The sequence below is a fragment of the Aptenodytes forsteri genome, unplaced genomic scaffold, assembly GCF_000699145.1.
Source record: "Aptenodytes forsteri isolate BGI_AS27 unplaced genomic scaffold, ASM69914v1 Scaffold93, whole genome shotgun sequence".
In the NCBI taxonomy this organism is placed as follows: Eukaryota; Metazoa; Chordata; class Aves; order Sphenisciformes; family Spheniscidae; genus Aptenodytes; species Aptenodytes forsteri.
The window spans coordinates 4,820,133-4,847,537 of record NW_008794665.1 but is presented as its reverse complement, the minus strand read 5'-3'; the positions used below and the strand labels follow the sequence as shown (position 1 = coordinate 4,847,537).

Below are 27,405 nucleotides of genomic sequence, written 5' to 3'. Positions count from 1 at the left end.
TTAGTGGGCATGGTGGTGTTGGGTTGACGGTTGGACTCGATGATCTTAGAGGTCTTTTCCAACCTCAATGATTCTATGCTTCTGTGATTCTAACTCTGCAAGGAAAGTATGTTAATCTGCAGCCTCCTGTAAGAGGCTGTTGAGTTTCTGAGGCAGACCTCTCCCTTCCCTGTTACCCTGAACCGTTCTGCCTCTGCCAGGGCCTTCACTGCCCTGCAAGACTGCTTGAATTCAAGCTTTTGCAAAGCCCATCTGTGATTCTAACTCTGCAAGGAAAGTATGTTAATCTGCAGCCTCCTGTAAGAGGCTGTTGAGTTTCTGAGGCAGACCTCTCCCTTCCCTGTTACCCTGAACCGTTCTGCCTCTGCCAGGGCCTTCACTGCCCTGCAAGACTGCTTGAATTCAAGCTTTTGCAAAGCCCATCTGGCTGCTCATTGAGTGTAATGCAGAGCATGTATAGCACTAATAGAGGCTAGTGCCGCTCACCATAAAATTTTGGGGAAGCTCCAGTTGGCATTTTGGAACTTGGTTCCCTGAGGAGCCCTTCAGCAGTGCCCCAGAGGAGACCAGAGGACCTCCTTGATAGTTTTGGAGATGCTGGCCGGGCATTTCCTGCTGAGCTTCATCCTTTGTAAAACACGTTTCCTTCCTTGGTCAGGCAGAGCCCCTGTTAGGCCTGATATAAAACCTGGCACTTCTGCAGCTGTTTAGGAAGGGTGAAGTGTTGTAAGTTAAGATGGTCGTGGCCTTTAGCAATGGGGTTAATTAGATGCTTTCTCTAGTGTGTGTAAAAACTTGCATTGCAATATTGTAGCGATAAAGTCTATTTACTTGAAATCCTTCGGAGATATCAAAACATTCTCAAAGCACTACATGAATCAAAGCAATATAATGATGTTTCATTTTAAAATGGGAATCAGTTCTATTTACAACACACTGCTTTTGGGGCACTGAGAATAAAGCTATGTAATGTACCTTACAAAAAACGTAATCGGCTAAAAATTAAGTCTGCTGCATTTTAAGTAGTGCTAGTTAACTGTTGTCCAAATTGTCAGGTCAAAATGCTGGAGCCAGCCCCTAAATTATTTGCATTGTTCTGGGGTTCTTCAGGTTAATTATGCATATTTAATTTTCTTAAATATAAACTGTATATTCTCAGGGTTTTCCCATGGGTGAAAGACTGATTATTGTCACAGTGATAAATTTGCTTGATTCCTGAGATTAATTTTGAGTATGTTATTATGTGTAATTAAATCTCAGTGATTTTTGCTTATTTGTTTTGTTTGTTTCCTAGAATAATGCAAATCAAGCACGTGCATAGAGGTGTCTAAATACACTTTTGTGGAAGATGCATGTGTTTCCTTGTCAGCATAATCCCTTCATAGTGGCTGTTTTTTCTCTCAGGGTCTGATGTCCACACTCTCTCAGTAGTCACTTTTGCCAGTTAAAAGCTTCCTTTTTCTCTCTTTAGCTTCTGACTGGCTCATGCTAAAGCATTTTGTGGTGGTCTGTCTGAAGGACTATGTAAAAACCAAATTGTGTTGTATACAGGATGTTAAGAAGCTTCACAAGCAAATTCAGAGATGTTATGCAGAAAACCGCAAAGCATTTCATCCTGTGCAGGTATGTTTAAACAAACTGAGCACTGACTGTATTGTCATGTACAAAGCATATGAGAAAGGCAGCTGTGACCCAAGCGGTGAGAACTGTAGCAGAAAAAAAATATTTAAGTTGCCTCTTTTTAATAAGAAAAATTACTTCTATTGTAAGAGATTAATTTTCAACCCACATGTTATAAAAATCCCTGTATATATGAAAAAGTATGTGTGTGCAGATGAAGAGTGCGAGGTACTGGCGTGCCACTAAAATACTGTTGATACTCAGTTTTATCTGTGACAGATTTAAAAAAAAAAAGTGACTGTAAGTGCGTATTTGTCTTTTAAATGTGTCACTAACTGTAGGAATATGGTCTTAGTACCGCTTTCAGCTAAAAAATAATTAAGAGTTTTAGCTAATAGTTAAGGGTAGGAAAAGTTTTGTACAGAGAGGAAACAGATAGGTATATTGACGTTTCAGTATTTTGTACCTCTTGTTTGTTCTTTTTGAAGTTTTACTTGACCAGCCATGGGGGACAGTTGAAGAGCAACATGAATGAAAATGACAAAGGATGGGTGAACTGGAAGGTGAATAATTGACTATTTCTGTAAAAAGAGAAAAAGAAATCTCGATTATAGTTGCTAACTAGGTTGTTAGTTGTGAAGGACCTGTGCTTTTTCCACGTGGGTTTTTCTAAGACGTCAGAGCAATAGCATATTAGAAATAGCAATAGCATATTAGAAATAGTGTGGGTCTTTGTGCTTTTAATTAATTTAACTTCAATAAGCCAAAGACTGCTTGTCCTGAATCTAGATTTGATTTTTACTTGAAAAACTCCACACATACCCGTTTTCATCTGTTTTTATTGAACAGATTCCATTCTCTGATAGACTAAGCAAGACTACTTGATTTAGGCATTTCTGACAGTCGTCTGTCTTGACTGCTCTTTTTTTCTTGGCAAAAAATAAGACTTTGAAGTCGTCATGTGATTCTCTTGTGTGCACCTTCACTTCCATTATGTTGCCTCTCAACACTGAAGTGTTCTTTAGAGAAGTAGCTTGTCTTATGGTCAAACTCATGTGGTTTTCCTTGCGACTCCCTGTTAAACCAGTATTCCAACAACTTCAAATGAAGAGCACTTTGCATAAATAAAACCAGTTCTACTTTCAGCATGTCTTGTGCGATAGCTGCTTTGCAAAAGCATAGCATAAACCTCTCTTATCAAACAAGTAATGTTAACTAAGCATTTACTTCTGCTTTCACTTCTTTCAGAAAGGTGGACTTGAAAATTATTTGGATTCCTAGGAGAAATATGGTAACATTTGAAGGGAATCACAAGAACTGAAGGATTTGTAAAGTTCTTCCGGGGTTTCAGAAAATTTCCTGATGATTTTTGCAAGTCAGTGCTGTAGGGACTGTGGATTATTTATGCAGAAGTCAATCTGCACTGTGCTACGTACTTAAACATGAATGAGGGATGTGGAATGACTGCATACTATTGGATTTATTTTTGCTGGTTCCATCTTGGGTCTGTAAAGCTTGCCCAGCAATTAATCAGTTGAATGTAACTTCTTTTAACTACCTTTTTTTGAGGATATCCAAATTAGACCAGAGCACTATAGTGAGCTAATAAAGAAAGAAGACCTAGTATATCTTACCTCAGATTCCCCAGACGTTCTCAGTGAGCTTGATGAGAAGAAAGCCTATGTGATTGGAGGACTGGTGGATCACAATCACCACAAGGTAAACTGTAGGTCCGTTTCTTTACATATCTTCTTTTTTTTTTTTGGCACCTTATTTGACATTAATGCTGTTCATGTGTAAACTAACAAAAATAAATAACAAGAAAACTTCTTCAAAAAAGACTTGGTTCAAAAAAATTTTGAAGAAATGGGAAAAAAACTTGCGGTGGTAGCAGTGGCTTGTGTTCCAGAGTGCAGACATGCTGAGCTTTTTAGGATTTTATCTTTTCATTTTAAATATAGGAATGGAATTAATAACGCTGCTCAGCTTACTGAGGGCCGTATTTTCAGACAGAAGGGTTTGGTTTCTGTTCATGCACTTGTGTGTGTGTGTGTGCACGTGCTTGTATGTGCATGTGCCCAAATATAGATGAAGAACAGCACTTGAATCTTGGATGTCCTTTTTTAATAAGTTTGCTTGTCAGGAGAATTTGCCTAAGTAACACGCATGCCTCAGGGATCTGGTTCCATACCTGTATGTGGGATCGTGGTGTGTGGACCTGGAATGTCATAGAGAATTTGGCTGGGAAATTAAAGCACTGTTACTGCTTTTCTTCAGAGACACTCCTATGTAATTTCTGGTGCCATGTTTAATATTTCAATGTGGTGCTAAAAAAAGGGATGGATCTTAAGCCTTACCAAATGATACTTCAGCAGTTAGTCCACAGTTAAAGGCTAGGAGGTAGCTAAAGCAGATCCTTTATATAGTCATTATGGTATAAAGTGTTTACACAGTTTTAAAGGGGTTTTTTTGCCCATCTTGGGCACAGGAGTTGCCAGGTTTAAAAAAGCAAACAAAATTTCTTTGTCCTTTACTCTTCCTCTCAAAAAACACCCAGTTACTGCAAGCTGAGTAACTTTGTACTTAAGCATAAACTCGCCTTTAAAACAGGCTATGGCTGACACGTTCTAGAGCTGCAGCTGCATGAACCAGTTTTACGATCCTTTTGACCATACATCACAGTGTGACATATATTCAGAGTAGTAATTTTTCCAAAGGTAGCCCTTGAAACAGGTACTGCCTAACCGGGGTAAGTTTCTTTTTGTAAATATCTTCTAAAGCAAGACCATGGCAGCACTGGCAAAACTCTTGCCATAAAATGGTACTTGTAGTAATCTGTATGGGCTGATCTGAAATGGTGATTCTCAGTCCAGTTGTTTTGGTATCTTTCCCACAGGGAATTACTTACAAAAAAGCTGTAGAGCAGGGAATTGGTCATGCACAGCTCCCGCTTGGAAACTTTGTCAAGATGAACAGTCGGAAAGTGTTAGCTGTCAATCATGGTAAGTTTTAAATCACAAAATAATGACATTATTATAGAATATACCTGCGATATTCAGAATTTGAACCCTCAAAATGTGCATTGTAGTGCAGATACCCAATTCTTATTTTATTATGTTGATATTTCTTGAATCTAGTTGCCTTTGGGATACAGTAATTGCCCTGACCTTTAAATATTTTAGATATGGTTGAATGTAAAGGATGGTGTCTTAGCCACTTAGAAGTGCACCTCCTATTCTGTTGACTTGTCCCATGAGTAATTCTGGCATTCTTACCATCCTGGTCTTGTTTCCAGGCTTAAAGTATAAGTGAGTGAAATGTTGGAAACTATCCCATGTATTTTATCCCAGGAGAGGGTAAATGTATGTGATGTTTTCACCTCTTTGGACAGCTTCGTTCAGCAGTAACTGCTTAGGTACCTGTAGACTCGCCTCATTTGATATGAGCAGTACTCCAGCTGCTGAGCTTTCATAACTGTATTTTTACCTGGTTTCCTGGTTCTGACCGAAGTATACAATTGCTTAACCAAGTCTTGAATACCACTCCTTTTAAACTTTCAGTTTTATTATTAGATTAACTTTCAGTGTCATTAAACAAAAATCCATGCAAAATGGAGCCTACTCAGACCTTTATGGAAATTTTTGACATGGTGTCTAAGTCTTTATTTTGCCCCACTTCAGGTTCTTTTATTTTATCTTACCTTGCTTTATTTCAAGTTTATTTTATTATGTAACACATTGCTCAATGATAACTTTATTTTCTTAAAATGCTATTGATTGATGAGGTGTGTATTTGCATGATAATAAAGATTATTTAAACGTGGACGAGAATATAGCATATCACTGGAATTAAAAATTATCAAACCCCATGTATTTGTAAGACTTTGCATGTTTCTAAAACTTGATCTTTAAATGTTGCTTTATATAGACAAGAATATGACTTTATGTGTTATCCATCAAAAGTTGTGATAGCTGTAGCTTTCTACTGGAGTTTTTCTGCGATAATCTCATACTGACCTCTAGCGTCAACATTTCTGGAGGCTTTCTTCTACGTGTTTGGGCACTGGGTATAAATTGGATCACTTACATTGAGGCTTGAATTTATCTGCTTTATGGTCTTGTGCATGTTTCTTGTGCCAGACTTTTAGGCATTGATTCCACTGCAATTTAGTTGGCGAGATTTCATTTTGTGTGAGCTTGTCTTCCCTTGCCCTTCTAAAACATTTTCAAATTGCAGCTGAAAGGCTCTTAACACACAAGACCCTTTTTAAGGTAAAGATTATACTATAGCAGTATTTTGCTTAAGGTTTTTGGGCAGGAAAATAAACACAACTCCACCACCACCAAAAGTAGAGGTACCTTTAACAGTTGTAATTAAGGCTCTGGTGTATATTCTAACCCTAATAGCTTACAACCTAAATCCAAAAAGACAGCTTTTATGGGAGATGCTACTTGGCATGAGTAAGGTGGGTAGAATCAAGCTGCCTCTCAAATCTCATGTTATAAATTTTGTGTAGGCGAGAAGGATATTTGCACTGAGGTTTTTGTATTTTGCTGTGAATACATCCACCTCACTGCTTTGTGTAACTGTGTAATCGCTCACCCTTTCTGTTTTGACTTGGTTATTCTGGCCTCTGGGTTCCCACCCTCGGTGCAGAAGCTGAAGCTAGTAGAAAACAGTATGGGGCTCGCCAGATGAGACTGTGGGACCTGCCTGGTCCCTGTGGAACTACTTTTGATAGGTGTGTATTTGGAAAGTCCTGTAGAAGAAGAAACTTTCTGAACTGCCTTGTCAGTCTTTGAAGCACTTTAATTAAAAGGGCCCTCTGGTGGTGGGAGATTGACCGCATTGTTAACAGCGGAATTGGCTTGTTGCTTTTTACTTATTTATTTATTTAGAATCCTTCTCTCTTGGGATCAAGCCTCCATGTATTTCCACAGGCAGTTCAGTGCCTGTATTGCCATGTTAAAACGGCATGAGGAACACACGTATGTGTGAAATACCTGATGCTAGAAAACTGACAAGGTGTAAGATGAGACTTTTTTTTTAACTCGATCTGGAATTTTAAAACTTGGAAGATTTGAGATCTGTGTAAAACACTGTATTGCAAAACACAACTGCAAGTGTAGCTGAGAGAGTTTGTTTCCTTCTGTTCATGTTTGCATCCCAACATTAATACTTTGTAATGTATGTTACAGGGACCATATTGCTCCATTCTAGTCTACAACGATGTCTACCAACTGTTCCCACTGCCTTTTTCTGTCCTTGCGTAATATTTTTGTTGCTATTGCAGCCCATCATAGAAGCCTCTGTTCTCGTGTGGAAGCCACTCTTTTTCCATCAGTTCTGTTTTTACTATGCAGATAAAGAAGTTCCAAAACAAAGGAGAAGAAACGTGCTCCTTATACTCTTCTTGTCTCTTAAGGCAGCATTTTTGCCACAGATGCTTTCTGCAGTAACTTACAGTGATATTAATATAGTCCTTTGAGAGCTCATACCTTCACAGTACGTTTCAGGTGAATAACCTGCTTAGTAAAGTGGCCAACTTTTCAATACCAGTGTCACAGAGAGCAGCTGGCTCTCCAGTAAACCTGGATCCAGGAAGCCTCTAGTAAATGTGACACTTTTCTGTAACTTGACCCTCAGTGAGTATGAGATCCCTGCTGTTCCTCCCTTTCTGAACGCCTGCCTAACTCTCTGTAACCTTTTTTTTCCCTGCACAGCTCCTTTGATCCTTTCTCATATGCTGTCGCTTGGCATTGAGAACGGTTGTGCTGGGTGCATCCTTTGAAGTCAGCATTCTCCGGCAGTGTTAGCACTATGCCTGTAGCCCCAAGCTTGAGGAGCCACCCCTCTGTCCCAGATTTGTCATCCAAGTCTGGCTTACTCACCAGCCACAGGGCCTCCTCCTGCCTCCCCTGCTACTGCTGAGCCACAGTCTGTGTTGAGAAGTTTTTTGGATAGCCTGGGATTTTTCTAAATAAGAATTTGCCAATGAATTTTGCATATAATGCAATTTGGAGCTCTTGTCAATCAGGGAAAATTTGGGAGCTGAAACAGGAGGAGTAGGGTGACTGTATGGTTAGCATAATAGAAACAGCAAGAAAGGGTCACAGAATTGGAGACTAATAAGGATTTTTGCCGTAGGCTCAGATGGAAATGAAAGAGCTAATTATAGTGAGTTTTAGGAAGACTTTGGGCTCTCCGTATGTTAGGGAGGGGACAAAGTCATTGTTAAAGTGCATCCACAGCATCCACCCATTCCTGTCAAACCTGGGAAAGCATTAGTGCCTGTATAGAAGGCACAGGTGAGACGTGAAGTACTGGGGGGACATTTCTCTCTGTCCCTGAGAGAAATTATTTCAAACTGGAGCCGCTGCAGAAAAGCACTGGTTATTTGAGTCTCGCAACTGGAGACTCAAAGTGTGCTTGGTTTTAGACTGCAGCAGTAGCAGAAATTGCCTTGTCTGCTTCTGCCTGTACTTCATCAGCTTTACTCTGAGGATGCCACAACCAAATGCATGTAAACCTCTGTAAAGATGGATTTGGGGGTGTGTTCCTATCAGCAGTTCACTTATCTCCCTGTAAAAGAGCTGATGGTCTTTCTTGACATTGCAGTGTTTGAGATCATCCTTGCATACCTGGAGAAGAGAGACTGGAAGGAGGCCTTTTTCAGTGTCTTGCCACAGCGGAAAGGGGCTGTTCCTTTGGGAGAAGCCAATGATTTGTCCAAACATGCTCCATCTGAAAAAGAAGATGAAGACAATGACTCGGATGGCGACTAGGCTTCAGAACGAGACGATGGGAAAAATGAGACATGCAGTTCATGCGATAAAACTGGGACGTAAAGTAGTTACACTCCAAAGACCACCTGCTCCCCTTGCGATACTGAATTGTCTCAGTGCTCGGTAGATCCATAGTTGGCCCAGAGCTGTTTCTGGACATGAAGGGTGAAGACAAATGCAGTTTTTTACCCTGAAACTTCCATATTAATAGCTTTTTTTAAAAAATAAATTAATGGCAAATGCAGAATTTATTTTGTTTCCCAAGGAAGCTATTTAATTTTTTTTTTTAAATATTTCTTTTATACATACCAAGTTGGGTGTATTACCCAAGAGCATTAGTAGTTACTATTTTAATGTATGCATTCTTCTCCACTTCTGCTCTAAGTTTTCTTAAAAGTAGTGAATGACAAGCGTTCCTGTGACCTCAAAACATGTACCACTAGTGCCTGTTGCAAAGTGTGCATGAACACTCAAAACAAACAAAAATTCTAATTTTCCTGAGCATCTCAACAGACAATCACAAGCAACTGAACTGCCTTTATCAGCTGAGCCACACTGATTTATATACTGTGTTTAGTTAGCTGGGGTCAGTAGATGAAATGCAAGTGTTGGGTTAAGCCAGTGCTTTATACTTCAGTTTGAGTGGGATGGATGTCTGCACAAGTGCAAATTGTGTGCCTTGGTTGGTACATGGTGCATGTTGAGTTGAGGTGACACAATCACTTTTGATTACTTCTTGATCCTCTTAGCAAAATTTATCACACGGTCTCAGAACAATACCGGAGACAGAAACTCTTTCTTACAAGTCACTCAGTTTCAGTATACCTGTTTTATCACATGATCCTGTATGTATTGTATTGTCTGTCAAATATTTTTCCTTTAAAAAAAAAAAGTCATAGTCTCAGTCTTGGCTGGAAGTTCTGATTCAACTTATTTCTAACTGACTGAAGTGCTTTTTCAGAGTACTGAAATGGACGCCTTGGAAGTGTGGCTTCACTTCACTCCTGTGAGCCTGCCCCATCCCTTTCTTCTGTAGGGACTAGGCAGGTAGCTGCAGCTCCTGAACAAGTGCAGCTTTCACATAGGTTGGCTGAACAGCTTAAGAACACGTCATTATAACTGTTCATCTTTGCTGAGCTTGAATCAGAGGCCTGATCCAAGTATGACTTAGCTTGTATCCATTTGTATTCCTCCCTCTGTTATTACTGCTTTCAAATGGTGACTAGTCCCTATGGTCTGTAAAGGGTTGGCAACCAACTGGTTATGACTTTATACACTCAGTGCGCTTCCCTCTATACTTGTTAAATAACAGAAGAAACTTTTCTATGGTTAAAAGTATGGATTGTGGTTTGTTGCTCAAGTAATGTGGGGGGTTTTGTTATGCTTTACAAAAATGTGATTGCTTTTGTTCCAGAAGCTAGATCAGCTTTTTCATAAAAGCATTGCTGTTTTTATTTCTGTAACAAAAACTGCAGCATAAGTATACCCACCATGTATTACACTGATTTGCTGATATAAATGTGTAAAGCAGTAAAATTACAAGGAGTTACATCTTTACAGCTGAGGTTCTGCGTGTTAATGCACATAGCACCTATTAAACCTGATCTAAGACTCTTCAGTCTCTCTAAGGTTTTCTTAAGACCATTTCATACATGTGCCTCATTTACGCAGGCTGGAGAGTTCAAGAGCAGGTTGCATAGACAAACCAGGGACTTTGGAGACATTTGGAAAGGGTCCAAAAGCATCTTACGGAATTGTTTTGCTGACAGAGCATTTTTGTGGCGTGAAGGAAGCATGCAGCTTGCAACATGCTTGCAACATGTAAGCCTGTCTTACATCTTCACTAGTGAAATTAGATGTAAGGTGTGTGTATGTGTGTGTAAACGCACACACCCATGCACATGTTTTTAAATCAAGTGGTTGCAAATCCGAAGCTTACCTGTCTATGGAGAAATAGGCAGAAGAAAAAGATGGTCTGTCATGCTGCTCTTGGGAGGCTCCTAGTGCTAACTCCACAATGTCACAGCAGCTTGGTGACTAGCTGTTGCCTGTTCATACGCGTTGCTTGTCTCGATCACCTGGTCTTCCTGTCCTCACTGGTGCTTTAGCCAGTAATTGCCATTGCTGCTGTTTATGTTTTCTCTGTGCTAACCTAATCAGGTCATACCAGGCTGAAGTTCATGCCTGTTGTCATGAGCTGTCTCTACAGGATGCTGTCCTCAGGATGTGTTAACCGGTGAGATAGAGCAGTAAGCAAGAGTAGACTGGGGTTTCGATGGGCACAGCCGTCTGACTGCTGCTGCCATCCGCAGCCTTTCAGTATCCTACAGTTCTGCAGCCATCTAGAAAAGGCTGTTCTTGGGGGACCTGGATTCGCACCGATAAGATTTCTAACCCTTTTCTAAATGCTTTAGATGCTTGGCTGTTTATTGGTGGAATCACCAGCACTAGACACGATCATGCTAGAGTAAAGTGGTGATTCACTTTCAGGCAGCAGGCTGCAGCTATGCAGAAGTCCTCAGGGAAAAGTGACGATTCAAGAAGCCCTGAAGGGCCATTCTTGCAATGAGTTCAATGTAAATTTATTGATGAAAACAGCTGAGTTGGTTGGAGCACATGAAAATCACCCCAGCATCAGATCAAGTGTGAGAAACTGAAACCTATTTGTGAGAGAGTCTGAGAGAGTAGCTTGTAAAAGCAAGAGGGCTTGTGCCATTTGTGACATCTCCAGTCCCTGCCATGATGCCACAACTCCTCATGACAGACCAGGAAGGTAGTCCTCCTGCCTTTCCAGCTTCTTTTTGCAGCGTGAAAGTGGAGGCTAGTAGGGTGGCCATTTGCTGACATCCCTGGGAAAAGCATCCCGAGCGGTCTTGGTCTTGTGCTGTATTTCGCTGTGATCCTGAAATACATACTCTGATGTGTTTCATATGCTGTGTCATTTTTTTTTTAACCCCTGAGTGTCCCTGGCTGCCTCTGTGAAGAGGGGCATGGACTTCCCAAGTAGTACCTCCTACCTCTGCAGCAATGGGCAACTGTTTGAAAACAGTAAAGTGACCGGAAATCTGTATCGTGGGATTTGTGAGAAATCATGGGAGTCTGAGTGTGGCTTTCAAGTTCGTTTAATTGTAGTCAGGGGCCTCTAGGCATCCTGCATCTGGCATTTGGCTTTTCAGTATGTTTAATCTCTTCTTATCTTGATGCAGGGAATATCTGTTATATATTTTTTCCTGTTGTTTAATATAAAACTGGTGGGGGGCGGGTTGGGGAAGATGGTTCACCCTGATTAAATTGTGCAGTCCAGGTGTATGACATGATTTATTTTCTTTGGAGAACGCTGTTAGTGTGTTTCTTCTGGCTTCCTGCCATTGTCAGATAGAGCTAAAGTGTTACTTTACTTACCTACAGTGAATAAGTTATAGAGTAGAGTTGATAATAGTCAATGTTATTCTAATGCATTTTATTCTTAACTGCTTAATGAAATTGTTTTAAATGGCGGCGCAGCTACCTGAGCTCAGCTCTGTTTTTTTCTGAAAGCTCTGAAAACCTGCCCATATTTAGTTACCATGCTAAAGTGCATAACTCATACTTATTTCTGTGTTCACTGCACAGTGCAAAGACTTTACATATTTATTGAACGGGCCAGATCTGCAGTGACAGGATAACCTCTCTGAAGAAGGATAGAAATAAATACTTGCAGAGAAATGCTGGTTTGCAACCCGAGCACTTCATGAAGCATTTAGAAATACTTGACATGGATGCATGACCATTTAAAATTGGTGTGCTATCCAAACCTTCTCAGTAACAGCAGACAGATCCTAAAGACTGCAGACTCCCAGCTGTTGGGGGTAGGGACAAGTGATAGTTCAGAAGATGGGGCATCTAATTTTATTAGAGGACGTAGAAATGCAGCTGCCTCGCCAGAGTAGTCTTAAGAGTTTCTCCGTCCCTGCTGCGCCCTGACATGATTGTAAGAATCTGCTTCGGCTTCTCCTGCTAGAGAATCCAGGTCACTGATAAAGCAGACAGGTAGGATCAAGGAAGGCATCGGAGGACACATGCACAACTTAAGCTTAGGATGAAAACTTGACTGGGCAACATTTGTATTGGGGAATGGCAAAGTACAGGTTGGATCGACAGGTTGCTACATATCTGAGGCACTTCCCAACATAACTTTAATTCTGATCTTGCAGTTCACACGTTGAACATAACCTTGTTCTTACTTTACTACTAGGATGGGTGAAGTGCCCTTGAGGGAGCTTTGCTTTCAGACATCTAGCAAGTAAAGTAACAGATGCTTTGGGAAGGGAAATGACTGAGAAGATGCAATTGATTGTAACTATCCTTGCAAACTATTGCCCTTCTGGCTCTAACATGTTTGCTCAGTAACCTGTCAGCTTCATGGAGGAAATATAACTGTGCTCTTGAAAGACTATGTTAACATGGTTGCTTTCATTTTGATTCTGTTCAGTAGTGAGCCTCTAAGGCCTCTGAGACGTAATTAAGTTTTTCAGGCTCAGCTAACGCAGCATGATGCTGAGAGACAGCTGATAAGAAACACTCAGGACAGAGATTTATATGGAATTAAGGCAATCTGAGTATGGCCCAAAAGCATTTGGTCAAGTATCTGGCCCATTCAATAAATCATTACCGCAGCTCAATCAGTGTGTGGTCACTCAACCCTGCTGTTTGGTTTCCAGTTCACTTGGTTTCCAGTTTGGTTTCCAGCTGACTTTGTAGTATTTACACCTAAGACACAAGGGAAGTTTCAAAGCACTGCCAGCTCCTCTCCAGCTCCGCTCCCATTTACTGCAGCCTGCAGGCTCATACTCTCATACAGCTCTATAGAAATTACATATCTGGGAAATTGATACCCATTTAAATCATTTTGTACAAATGAGTTTCTGCATCTGTGGCCTGAGTTGGCAGGTGGACCTGAGTAATCGCTCTGGGTGACTGGCTGCCTGCCAGCCATTCACAAGTACTCTCTCCATTGATCTGCGGCTACAGGTTACTTCACGCCTACCAGCCTGCTTCATCCGGCACTCTACCTGGCTGCTTATGTGCAGCAGTGAGTGAGCCCCAAGAGAAAGCAGAGCTGAGATTGTTCCCCAGGTCTTCGCATACTCCTCTCCTGCAGCGGGAAACGGGAATGGAGGCGGTAGTTGTTACTACAGTAAACATGATTTGAAGTGAAGGCAGGGGCTCTTTGAAAGAGTACACTGAGCTCTGCTCTGAGCTAAGCTCCTCTTTCCTTAACGCTGTGCTAGCAGGATTTCTCTCCTTCCCCCTCAAACAGCCAGATGTTTTGAATGAGCCTGTCTGCACTGAATAATCTTGCTCTGGAAAATAAACGGAAGTAGGGCTGATTTATCACCTTTCTTTGGTTTTGTGAGAATAAATTGACAGAGGTATGTTTAAAACAGATAAACCCCAATTATTCTGCTTTCACAGTTCACTCACAAGACCTGAAAAAGGGCCAGGTACATTTCTGTCATTGTTGGCCTCTATTTCAATGGCTTGAGGTTTGCATGGTGGTTTTAATACTTGTTTGGTGTCGTCCCGTCCCAGCCGTATCCTGTCGTCCCCCCCACATTGGGTACTACAATTTGTGATGCTTCTCTGCTAATAATGAGAGCTATGGAAGCAAATTCTAGCTTGCTGTGAGGCAGACATCTGCAGTTACTCTGCAGGCCAGAGTTTGAAAATCCAGGGTCTTTTTTCTTCCCAGTGCCTGGGGCTTGACGTGCATCTCTGCAGATAATGTGTGTGTGCCCCTCTTCTTACCCCAGTATGTCTGTGACTGTGGAGTCAAGTCTGCACACAAGAGCTCTTTGTGCAGGCCTGGCTGAGTCACGGAAAAAGATGAATCTGATGCCAGAAAATGTTGCCTCTGTCCTTTTTTTTCGCTTAGCTCACTTGTACCTATGCAGCATGGTTTGGTTGAGTCACTTGAGGACTAAATATAATGAGCATAAAATTATTTTATATAACAGGGAGTCTGAACAGATAGCTTTATAATATAAGTGCTAAGATTACATATTTCTATATGTGAAAGTGACTGGGAGATGCTTTGGTGCCTCTCAATAGGGGGCCTCTACTGGAAAGGGGATATTTGTTGTTTGGGGGTGTCTGTGGCACAGGTGAGACTTCTGCTAGAGTGTGAAGGCGGGATGGTCTCTTGTTTCCATAGCACACTCTCAGTTGCAGTTCTTCCCTCGGAACAGCATGTCTGCTCGTGCTGGATCTCTGTTTCTCAGCGCTGAGAGCAGAAGACGTTCTTTCTTCCTTTCTGGAAAACATTTTGAAAAAGCAAGCTGTATATTATCAGGCTAGGCTTAGGATTGTGTTAGACTGGTTTGGCTTTGTTCCATACGCAGCTGAGAGTATAGAAGCACATCCACTCTTTAGCAAAGAAGCCTCCCTGGACACCACTTTGAAGAGCAGAAGTTGTTGCTTTGGAGGTTTCTTCTTTTTCCTTCTTGTTCTTATGTAAGATTACCCTTCACCCACTCCTCCAGTAGAGTTACAAACAATAGTGAATGCTGGTAGCATTAGAGCTGGCATGAATGGCTTTGTTAAAATGGTAACATACTCTGGGACTGACTTTTGTTGCCTCTGCGTGCTTCAGAAGGGACACGAAGAGGTGATAGTGGTGTTTCTTGGGAGTGCCAGTATTGTTGGCTTGCCCTGACTGGGTAGAGGATGCAAAAGTGGGCTTTGGTAGCTGAAAAAGTCTGAGAAAGCCTGATTTAGCCTGCAAAGTGAGGGAGATATGTTAGATGAGGGCGAATCCCAAAGTTCGTTGGCACAAGGAGTTTCAGCTTGTGTATAACTTACAGGAGCAGATTTTAGGGAAGAGATTAAATCAGTACCTCTTGCTGCTACGTTCTTTCTAGCAAGAGGCACATGGAGTTGTACACGTCCCTCACCTTGCTGTATTTCTGAGTTGCACCAGTTAGGAGAAGATTTACATGAATGTCATATCAAGAGAAACCAATTGAGTGGCTGCAAGAATAGAGGGTCTTGGGTATCTAGATCTTAGAGAACTTAAATTCAGGTTCTAAATGTCATTTCTTGTATTGTCACTGAATTCTATGATTCTAATTTGGGTCCTGCTGCAAAGGCATAAGTTAGAGCTTCTGAACATTCACAGTCCCTGTGCTGTTTGGTGACTAGCATCCTAGACACATGGTGTCTTAACATTTATAATTTCCATTACTTACCCTGTTTCATGTTTTGACTTGCCAGTGATTCTTTAGCCGAAGACCTGAGTGAAAAAGAAAGAATGTCTAACTTTACAACTGGTATAAACTGTGCACTGCAATATACAGGAGGTTTTTCTCAAAGGGGTTTCAAGTGCTCCTAAAACTTTGTGATGCTCCTGTAATAACTACATTTATATCAAAGAGTGTGGAGTTGTTTGTAGTTAGGAGCATTTTTGATTAAGGCTGTGCATAATAAACTTCAATCACAAAGTTGCATTTTTCACAGGAGGAGAAAGCAAAAATTTCTGGTTATGAGGTTTAGCTTATCCCTAATCCTAGCAACCTCATTGCAGATTTTACCTGGACCAATTCATTTCCCTTTCTGGACCTCTCTGAAGAGGAGGGAGATGCGTTAGCGGACTCGGGTTATTCATGTTCTCTGCTGTACCTTCCTTAGAATTCAGCTCGCTTTTGTCAGTCAGTTCTGAATAAATCAGACTGGACACAAAGTCTTTCTCTGAAATGTGAAAGTAGCAGAAATGTTATTAAAGTTCCCACTTGCTGCTCTGGATGTTTAGGGATGAATGCAGGAGTTCCCTTACCTCATTTTCAAAGGGCTTAAGGACATGAAAGACATGTTTCATTTGCTTTCTGCCTTCCCCCAGCCACAGCAGCCCAGAGCCCCACTGGGAGAGCACGTTTTTCCACCCTGCACCAAACCTGAGTGCGCTGAGGTCTGAGTGACTAATTTCTGTGTACTGTCACCTTACGGCTCAGCGCAGCCACAGCTGAGCCAAGCACACTTCACTGGATCCTATTCCTTCCACCTCAGCAACCCCACTCAGTTCAGGTCTATGAGAATTTCAGGGTTTTATGCGAATGTACAAGAGCACGTGCTTTTCAGAAAGGGATGCAGATGCATTTGTTTGTTACCTTTTTCACTTGCCCTTGTGAGCCATTTTTGGATCTCGGTAAGCGAATCTGTCTGCAAAATTTTGCTGAGTTTTTCCAGCACCTGGAAGAGGTACAGGATAATTACCATGAAGGAAGAGAAGCTGATTTGCGGCAGTTTTTGCATGTGTTTTAGTTTAGCTCTAGCTGTGTGAGTGTGCAGTTTTACAGCTGTGCAAATTGCCTAGCCTAAGATGTCCCATGAGTTTTGCCACAGTCTGAGCTAAGGACACCAGTCTGCAAAAGGTGATGTTGAGCTAATGCCGTGTACGCAGCACTTCAGAGACACAGGAAGGAAATACTAAGCAGTATTTACTACATATAAAGCCCCTTGCGTGTGATATGTAATATTTGCAGGCTGTTTTTTAGAGAACAAGTTTCAGCCCGTGTGCCAGCTGCATTGCTCCCCCAGTGATTGCCAATAGCAACCTCCAGTTAGGTGAAAGCAGCTCAAGAGTAAATCCTAAATACAAAAGTCAGTAGACTCCACACTGGGGTGGCGGGGGGAGGGAAATCTGACCAACAAAGTCCCACACCATCCTCAATAGAAATAAAAATGTGTAACATCATAGGAAGCCATATACCGTAGCGCTCACGTGTTACCTTTATTTTCCGATCCAGGTAGTGCAGGTCAGAATACACATTCTCCTGGATGCGAGGACTGTAATGCAAGTTGACGAATGGAGAGGAAGGCTGGGTGGGAGGCGCAACATGGATTCCCTGCCTATTTGCAGGTTCTGCAGAGGCTTGGAATTGTTTTTTCAGAAGCTTTTCCAAAATAGAAGACAATGTGTAAAGGAATGGTTTGACTCCATTTCAGCAGCAGTTAAAAGCAATGTGAAGTATATGGCTAATACTAGTCCCCAGCAAGAGTGTGCAGCAGAAAACACATCTAAAACTGTTACTCGGTTGAATATGACCACCTATAGGTTAATTGTTACAGCTTCTAATACACAGTCACTGAGAATAATAACAGATATCCATGGTATAATGCATAACATTGGATGAGAATGAAAGTGATGCCAGGTAGCTACTGATGGAAATCAGATGAGGAAGGGATTAAACCTGGACCTCTGTGGTCTGTTTGCTATTCCATCATGGGTTTGTAGTGTGCTGCTGAGCCACTACTCTTCATTTCTCTGTGTGTAGGCTTCACCAGTCTATCGAGGGCCCAGGAATCAAAATGTGATTGGCAAAAGGTTCTGTTTGTAAGTGCAGAGGAAAAAAAAAAGGCAACTAACGGCTATTAAGAAACAGTAGTTTACTGAGTGTGGCTATATGGCGGTATCTGTCCATAATGTAGTTATTTTGCAGCCAAACCACAGTAAATACAGTTTGAAGAACTGTGTTCTGCATGTATAAGTGAACAGTAAAAATAAAGCATGGCCTTTACTATACCCAGCTCAGGAACCAAAGAGCAACATTTAGACAGACCCCCCCCACCCCGCACCCCGCAGTTAAAATAGAAAAGTTAGGAGAAAAGCGAGTCCTTATTTTTAGCATCTTTACTGCCAAACGTCTTCGTAGTGCCCTCTGCTGTCCAGTACCAGTGCAGCAACACTTGCATTCCCTTTTTCTCAAGAGTGTGCAATCCTCCTTGTGATACCGTTTGTAATGGAATACCAGCTTAGCCCTCAGCTCTCGTACAGTCGCAATAGAGGAGACGAGTAATTAGATAGCCTGCAGCTTGAGACTAAAGAGTTATTGCAGAAAGAATCTTCTACTGGAATTTATGAACACAGCTGCAAAGTTGGATCTAAACCCCAGCGTGCTGCTTCTACAAAATAGTGTCAGCAAAAGTAAAACTGTTGGCCGTAAGTAATCTAAAGAATCTTTGTGTTATGAGGGGAGGAGGCTTTTTCCTGTGCTTGTTTATTGTATAGTGTGACTTTTTTCCCCAGCAGTTTGAAACAAAGTGAATTTCATTCCCATCTTCATTGGGTTTGACCGTTTTTCTTGCTAGCAAAGCACAGTGACATTACAGAGCTGAAAGTGATACAATTATAGCTTAGTTATCTAAGCTACCATCTCCCTTACAAGCTCTCGTGTTCTACACATGGGATCCTCACATCCCTCTTTTTGGTTCTGCACTGTCCTCCTTAGCAGTCTGAGACTGTCAATTCAGGTTACAGTGTTGAGAAGTGAGAGAGAGAGCACCAAAATAGAGAGCTGTGTCTTTTTTTCCCTTACCTTTTCAGATGAAGTAGGGTTATTTTGAATCCTTTTAGGAACATCCGCAGGTCCTTCTGGAAATCAACAGGCAGAGTGTTTTCTCAAATTGAAAATTAAAGGCCATAAGGTACACCTTATGTTATATCGGGGTGGGGGTCATTTTTAATTACAAAAATGCACAAGACATATTTTAGATATCTCTAAGGGGGTGTATTTCTTTCCTTTTTTGTTTGCTTTTACTACCTCACATAGTACATTAATGCAATTTTTTGCTGAGATGTCTAAGAAATCTGAAGAAAATCTGGGAAAGTGTATTTTATAGATGCATGCTTGTAGTGCTATAGTGTAACCACTACTGCAGAATGCTGCTTACGGATGGAATAATTGCTGATAATTGTGAAATTATTAGATGTCTAGTGAGCATATAATCTCTAAAAGCTATAAAGATGCAAGGGTAATTAGCGAGGAGAAATCTTGTAAGATGTGGTGACTAACACACATAGAAGGGAAGAAATACTTGCCTTTTAAATGTACGTTCATTGCCCTATGTTCCCTTTACCTGGACCTGAGCTGTGATGACACAGTGCTCTGGCTGAGACCCAGTTGCACCTTTAACAGCTCAGGTTCCTCTGCTGCTGCTGTATAATACGGCAGTTTGGTGCCTCTACTCACGTGTCACAGACTGTGAAGTGCCTAGCTCCCTTCGCCTGAAACCCTCCAGCTTTGGAAGGTAGCAGTTGGCAGATGTATTGCTTCTGGCTTTCCCCGTTAGCACATGTTCTTGATCAGCTTCTTGCTTGGGGATGACTGTGTTGCTAGCAGATGGGTGTTCTCTTGAAAAGCTGCTTCTTACAACACAGACTGGAGCATTGTTTAATCCTGTGCAAAAAAACAAAGGATACAGTCTTTACTACAATAAACACACACAGTTAACTTAGCAGGTGATCTCCATGGAGGGTCTGTGCTGGAAGAATGGAAAACAGAGGTATCAAACCTGAAATTTGTATGTAATAATACAGGGCGTATGGAATGGTGTGTAAACAGTGAATAAACTTGGCATACTTGAATAGATGGCAGAGGGCCATAAGCAGTCTGTTACAGAGGACGGTATGATCAACCACTGCCTGAACAGTGATAGTGTTCCAGATAAAATCTGGAGAGTGGCCAGGTAGGGTGAAGCACGCTCATTTAGCTATGCCAAGTCAGGAAATAAGTGTCATTCTTCCACCTCTCTTAGAAAGCTTGTGGTTTTCAATGAGAGTTGCAGCATTTACTGAAGAACTAGAATCCTCCTTTCTTAGCCAGGGTAAAAGGAATTTTATAAACAACCACTATTTTTATCATTAACGTAAGTCAAACTGGATTTAGTATGGCAAAAGCAGTGCTATTAAGTAGTTGATGAGGATTTTCAGAACCTTGATTCTGTTTAGTATCTGACATAAGACAAATATTAAGCAGAAAGTAACTACAGCTAAGCATTACTCTGCTGAGAGTACAAAGATATCCACCAAATTAATCTGGCTAAGCCATGTAAGACTTTGGCCTTTGCTGGCTGTGGTCAGCTTGTCTTTTTTACCAGGTTCTAGAAAAAGAGATACACACACACACACAAATACATACTTTATTTTCTATATATTCTATATTTTTACTTTAGGTAGATTTTATATATATAAAAATAAATATATGCACACACAGACACACAGAATTGTGTACATTATAAGCTGGGTGGTCAATCTGAAAGGAGGAGTCTTGCTTTGTTCCTTCAAAGGCATCCCTTCTGAGATGCAAGAAATTGAGTTTTATTCAGAACCGATTTGGCCCTGCATCACCCTTCGTCCCTTCTTACAAAAGTTGTATTACAGACTCATCAACTACCAATACCAATCCTGATGCAATATCTGTCTACTTATTCTAACCGTCTCCAAGGAACTTGGCAGAGATTTTTTTCCCCCTTCGTGACCCTTCTGTGCCTTCTGCAGTGTAAATCTGGCCGTGTATCAGCAATTTTCTTTCAGCTGCTGCCAGAAAGATGTCTTTGTGCAAACATCCAGGGTCAGCTTCTGAAACAAAAGCCCATCCCTAGAAGTACTATTTCTTCTGCTGATGCAGATGGCACTGTGATTTTGACTGTATTCCTTTCAGGTGTAGGCAGAGTAATCACAGCTAGATCTAACACACAGCAGAGCAGCACGGTGTTTTTAGAGCACCAGGTTACTGTTATTAAATGCTGCATTGTGTAATAAGTTGCTTCTGGAAAGCTACAAGAATTATTTAGGTGAGAGTGAAATAGAGAAAAAAATTGTGACAACCTGTCTGTACACTTGTGAGCACAGAAGGAAAGAGGAAGAAATTATTTTAGCTTGAAAGAAATTATTTTAGCTTAAAAGAAATCCCAGACAGTTGTCTTAGTGAAATAGTTTTAGTTGTACCTTGTAAAGAATTTAGCGCTGCTAACCTTTACGTTACCAACCTGAGATTATTCATTGCTGAGGACGGGTAAAGATGCTTAGTGTATTGAAATGAAGGTAACGGCTTTTTTTGATGAAATGCTTCTCTTAAACAGGAAACGGGAGCAGCGGGTACTTTTGGAACAAAATCGCGTTACACTCACATTTCTCTTTGTGCTTGCTAGGGCAGTTGTCCAGGCTATCTGTGTGGTCCCTCAACAACTCTTACCTGGTATGTGACAGACCATCCTAGGATGCGGAATGTTCCTGGAGAAATAGTACTTTTCCCCTGAGCAGCTAGGCTGAGAGTAACGCCGGTTGTACTTCCACATGTTGTGGTTGAACTGAGGTTCATACACTGACTTGAAATTGGTATTTGTTGCGTAACCTTTCTTATTCTCTTGCAGAGTGTCTTTCTGCAGAGCAGGTAGGCTCTTCCGCTGATCGCCTGAGGCCAAACGCTGGAAGTGAAGTAAAGAACATGAACTCACGTAGACTGAAAGGTAGCAGAAACTTCAATTACTGTTTTTCTTGTTATTTTTACCTCTTCCATACACAATTTGGAGAAGCTGTAAGGACAGGAGGGTGGAAGAAAGCTACCTACTGCTCCACTCCTAAGTAGTTACCTTGGGCAACTAATGCTGCTTGTGGGCACTTTCCAGCTGCTTTTACTTCCTTGCAGTTTCTGCTCCGGAGTTCAGCCACTCCTTGCCGTGCATATCTGAGACACCTTTTCGTAGTAACAGACTATATTGAAGCAGGGGGAGTGGATTGCTTTCTGACTTGTGACGAGAAGTGCAGGGACAAGTGATGATAGCAAAGGAGATGTCCAGGCCTTTTTGGTTTCTGTCTTTTTACTAAGGGTTGAGTATGCAGAGAGGCAGTCCCATGTCTCTTAATACTTGGAATCTGTTCTAGATTTTGGGTTTAGAGGTTGAATAATAGACTAGTAGCTGTTATTACCATTAATTTTTTTTTTTTTCCTTTCCTGTAGTAGCAGTCACTAAAGTTCACAGTGTTCTCTGCCTCTGGCACTTGCTTAGGATACTCAGTACCATAATGTCTAAGATTGGGAACATCCTAGGAGTGGTGGTTTATTGAAGGTACCTTGCAAATGTCACACAGAGGGGTTAGCTAATCTATTTCGTGATGATCCAGAATCAAGTTCATCAAACGTAAGAAATTCACCTGCAAGAGCTGCTGGCTGTAAGAGCCTGGATGGGCTGAGAACGGAATAAGCATTCGGCAGTTATCTGTTGAGGTGAGGAAGCAGCATATTTTAAGGGCTATGTGGAGAGAAGAGGGTTGGGAAAGGACAGGACATCTTTTTAAGCAACTCTTAATGTTTTGCAAGGTTACATTTTTGTTCCATAGCTATGTCTGACCCGGGGAAAAACTCGAGTGAACTGACAGATTTTGCAATGTGCACAGAAGGTCAACAGACGTGAGGAGGCTTGCCCATCTGAAAACAAAAAGTATCAATTCCAGAGTTGAAGGTCTTGCGTTAAGGTCATCCTATGCCCTGACAAACCAACCGAGGCAAGGTCAGTGTTTGTCGCCTGTGAAACATCACATTTCAGTGCACGAGGAGGCAGGGTGGAAGCTACAGTTCATAGAAATGGTTTGTAGCTTTTGGCAAGCTCATCCTCTCTTTTCAAATTTAAAATATCTGTATCTCCTGATATCAAAAGTAAAAACACGTCTTCTGATTTTGGTTGTAGTGGATTGACTGAATAATTGAAATAATGAAAATGGCTATTTTGTGTAACATCCTGATTGCATTTGTATTTCGCAGCCAACTTTTACAACTTAGATTCAAAAAACAAAATTAATTGGGAGACTAGCTTTTCCGAAGCCCTATAATTTTTTTAAATGTGTAGTACTTACCATAAAATATTCTCTCCATATGCTTAAGATTAAATGCTTACTCGAAATAGTGTATAAAGTAACTTGTAGGAGCAGAAAATACTTTCCTTTTTCTGGGGCTTCTGATTTTCTACATAATCCTACTTATGTTTTTATGTTGGCTACCTATAAAGGACTAACTGTACGTAACTGAAGTTTTTAAAAATGTTTATGTGGGAGGGTTCTCTTCTTTACTAAGTTGTTTAGTGGATTTTCTTGGTAATCTAAACTGTCTTGTGAAACATACTTTTATAATCTCACTAGTTATTTAGCAACCTCAGAGTATTATATACAATAATTGCTGGTACAATATGTTTTGGGGATTTTAGGGATGTTACTTTACCAAAATAGCAACTTACGACATTGTTAATATTTAAATTAGTAAAATTAAATGCAGCGGTACCACAAACAATTGGACGTTTGACAGAACGATGTTACCAGCCAGCACTGTCATTTTTATATTTATTTTACATATTTATAGATAAAATCACACCCAAAACGTTGATTATCATTGCAGTATTCAAAAATACTTAAAGGCTTCCCGTTTCCTTACGAAGGATGTGTACAGCAGTTATTTAGAGTAGTCTTATATCTAACTGTGTTAATGGGCTCTCGAGAAGAGATGTAACTTACGTTATTTATTGCTTTTTCACCAGTTCTCAGTCTATACCCGGAAAGCATGTAAGTGATGGTGTAATGGACAGAAAGGTCTAACTACCTGAGAAGCAGCGCTGTAGAGGACCTCCTTCGTGGCAGGATGCCAGGTTGGCAGCACGTTTTTTGCTAGCTGCAGCAGGTAACATTCCCCCTGTAGCAGGGATTCACATCTTTCCTCGGGTAGGGGTCTTCAGCTGAGCGAGTGGCAGCCTGTCTTGACTGCTCTGCTGAGCAGCTGTGGCAGGCACAGGGCTGGTGATGCGGGGAGACTCTAGAACCGTTACTGTTGACGCTTCTGAGCTGCACGCCGCCATGGCAGCAGCACAGCCACATCTTTTGCCTGTCGTTAGCAGAGGGAAGAGCTTGTGTACCTCCAGTTCATCCTTTACGTTTTTAGCACTCTTCCTCTTTAACATGAGAATATTCATGACCAGAAATAACCAATTTCAGTAGAGAATTAATATTTGCACGTGGACACAGGAAAAAAGGCTGCACACAGGACTATAAAATCACCTGACCTTGGGGTTTTGTGTTCAAGAAAATTCACACTTTTGGACAAGATTTTAGGGATGATTTTTTCTAGAGTACAAGTGCAGTGTTACATAGTTTCAACGGGTGAAATTGTCATCATCAAGTAGGGTTAATGGCGTTAAATGAGTAAGCATAAAAATGCATTTTCAGGCATTGACCAGTAAGGATCTTAAATGTAGTCATGCGATTGCTGTTTGAATCTAGTAACAGGAAGAAAATCTAGAAATCTACTTTGCGATGTGGCCACTGGTTATTGCCGGAGATGTCTCCAATGGTGCTTTGCCCACAAAAGTAAGATTCCTGCTACACTGAGGTTGCAACTCCAGTACACTTTTCAGGTCTCCTTAGAAATCCTCCAAGTTTACAAGCGTTATTATATAGACTCAGACACTAAGTCACAGGTTATGTTGTGTGTCTCGGTTTCACAGGCTGTTATTTCCTTAGCACTGCTCATATCCCAGAAAGCACAGCTATCAGAGATTACTTTTCCCTCCCTGTGATGGTGGACCAGAATCAGTGCTTTTGGTCCTGCCGGGGGGCCATAGCAGTCCATTAGCTAGTGGTCTCCAGGCGCAGCTATTTCAGGACATTGTACCTGCGAGTGACTGCTACTCATTTAATTTTTTGTTGGTTTTGTTGGTTTTGCAGGCCATCTTGGGAACAAAGAGGAGGATAAAAGTTTTGGCTCTGAGGTCAACAATAAATTTGATTTCTTGTTGTGATTTTAAGGTCTTTTGCAGAAAAATGGGGTGCACTCTCTTTCTTTTTGTACTCACCAGAAGTGGGAATATATGGCATTGTCCACAAGAAGCTGGAGAAAAGCAAAAAATGGAAGAAGGGTGGGGAGGTTTTTTATTCTTGGAGGGGAGAAAGAGGAGTGTGACTGGTGTGGCTCTTTGTCATTACAACAAAAGTTTGGATAACTTACAGGCTAAGATGCTATTGAATCTTTTCAAGAAGAGAAGGCAGCTGATAGCAGAAGCTCTAAGAAAGGATCCATGCAGCTGCTAGCTTCTGATCCTGCAGCCCAAAATGGCCTGATACCATTTGCTTTGTTGTAAGGCCCATTAGGAGAAGAGGCTGTTGCTGTGAAGGCACAGAGGTAGCATGAAGCATGGGATGATTTTGAGTTGTCACACATGGAGACACAAAGTGTCAGGACCCCTGGGGCATGTGTTAAGATGTATATTTTGTTTCTGAAAGCACTTTTATCAGTTCTTTTTAAATAAAGCCAACAAGGTTGGCATAGGATTGTGGATCTACTTCCTCATGAATCCTCTGTGTCTATGGATGGGGGAAGAGCACAAGAGAGACAGAGTTAACAGAAAATACCTGCATCTTTGCTACATGTAAGAGACAGCAGGGCATTGTTGGGAGGAGGAATTCAAGAAATTCAAAGGATGTGGAAGGGACTGCAAGGTAGAAGTCTTTCGTACTGCTGTTCAGTTAATTTTCAAGTAAACTATGACAACAAAATGGCTTCCTGGGGACCACAACTGTCTGCCTATAGAACAGAGGGCGAGCTGCAAACATTTTTCCAGCATACTGCAGTTTTTTATGATTGCTCGGGATTTACAAGTAGTTGCTATAAAAGCAACTTAAACAAATAGCCAGCTGGACGCATTAAAAGGGAGCTGCCATTGAGATCTCACACAGGGCAGTATTGTCTTTATCCAAATACAGCAAATGAAAGTGAGGTTCTGGAATAGCAATTTCCTGAGATGCAGTACAAGGAGCTTAACTTTCTTTGGTAAATTGATGAAAGGGATCATTTGGGAAAACTTTTGTTTTTTACAAAGCAGAGGGATAGATTCATTAACTGTGAAATTCCATCTAATTCTGTGACTAGAATGCCTATGGAGAGGTACTACTGCTGATGCTGCAAGACAACAATTCATAATGTGTTAAAGAGATGATGACATATCTAAAAGGAGAAAGGGGGAATGGATGGAGTCAGGTGAAGGGCAGTAGTGTTAGTTGCCAAAGTTATGTGTTCTGTGAGGTTTGGATACTGTATGGTTCCCTCGTTCAGCTCAGCCTGCCAACTTCAGTGGAAGGTGAAAGGATGAAGTATTATTAAGGTATCAGAATCTGCGAGTAATTCTGGCACTTTGCCTTTTCACACTTTCCTTTCCCCAGAGCTGATCCATATTTCTTCCACTATAGCACTATAAAAATATGAAGATGATTTTTCAATTTTAAAAGGAATAGCTCTTTTGGGCATGTATTTTGTTGCCTTATGAAAAACATTTTCCAAATGTTAATTGAGGTTGAAATTGTGCCTGGGTCCACCAGTTTAGACATAATGGAGGATCTTAAGTTACTCTTGAAACTTATTCTTATCTATCTCTTCACATCAGTTATCTATATCATCTTTACCTTGGACCGCTCTCCAGTAGTCTGGGCTCAATGTGAAGTCCTATTTTCAAAAGCCTAAGTCTTGTGGAAAGCAAGAAAGATCTGGCACATAAGCTAGGTGGATACCTAGGCAAAACTCAGAACTAGATTGGGGGTTTGCATGTGCAGAATATCAAATCCAAGAATTTATGCAGTGCCCGTCTGTATGAGAAAACAGCTAAGATGTTTTGTAGAAGTGTAAAACTGAGCTGGATAATTAAGTTTTAAAGGTACATTAGCTCTTGCACCCAGCTAGAACTCAGAAGTTGAGAAAGATAGGGGCAGATACAGCAGAGCATTACAGATTTGTTTCAATTTTGGATCAAACAGCAACTGAAATCTTGAAATAAAAGGCCGCTGGAAATGCTTTGGGAGTTACTGATAAAAGTCTTGGTGGAAGATAATTGAAAGAAGGCTGGGTTGGTGGGTGATTCCAACAATTTCCTTTGGTTTCAAAATTTGTTAATGTTTCTTAAAGCAGTGGTTCTCGGGAGGGGATATCTTTGTGTCCGTGGGAAGGTGCTTCTGAAAGACTTCTAGTCAAAGCTGGAGAGACACAATATCTGTTCCAAAGTGGCATCCAACTTTTTGATTAAAAAAAATAGATTATAGAGTAAGCAGTTGTAGTTACAGTCCTGGTAGCAGTCCTGTGCAGTTTCCTATGCAATTCAGAGGATTATGACCTACATAAAGATCTACAGTAAAGTAAAACCATGAACCACTTTGTTGTCC

The 27,405-nt window shown here is 41.1% G+C and overlaps 2 protein-coding genes across 2 annotated transcripts in view; one reads left to right on the top strand and one right to left on the bottom strand.

Annotated features, from left to right (window-relative positions):
* The window catches only part of TRMT10A (tRNA methyltransferase 10A), a 13,990-nt gene extending 5,334 nt beyond the window's left edge, over positions 1-8,656 (top strand). The window contains exons 4-8 of the mRNA XM_009273549.2: positions 1,552-1,623; positions 2,109-2,183; positions 3,190-3,339; positions 4,517-4,622; positions 8,239-8,656. Coding sequence (XP_009271824.1) covers positions 1,552-1,623; positions 2,109-2,183; positions 3,190-3,339; positions 4,517-4,622; positions 8,239-8,405 — 570 coding nt within the window. The 3' untranslated portion in view covers positions 8,406-8,656. The remainder of the gene's footprint in view (positions 1-1,551; positions 1,624-2,108; positions 2,184-3,189; positions 3,340-4,516; positions 4,623-8,238) is intronic.
* A 5,949-nt stretch (positions 8,657-14,605) lies between these two features.
* On the bottom strand, positions 14,606-21,431 carry CUNH4orf17 (chromosome unknown C4orf17 homolog). The gene is made up of 8 exons (XM_019470551.1): positions 21,413-21,431; positions 19,409-19,615; positions 18,755-18,810; positions 17,168-17,332; positions 16,547-16,628; positions 15,974-16,130; positions 15,632-15,675; positions 14,606-14,697 (listed from the first exon to the last, which is right to left on the bottom strand). Exons 1-8 carry the CDS (start codon positions 21,429-21,431, stop codon positions 14,606-14,608), a joined length of 822 nt encoding a protein of 273 aa, XP_019326096.1.
* Positions 21,432-27,405: the final 5,974 nt, after the last annotated feature.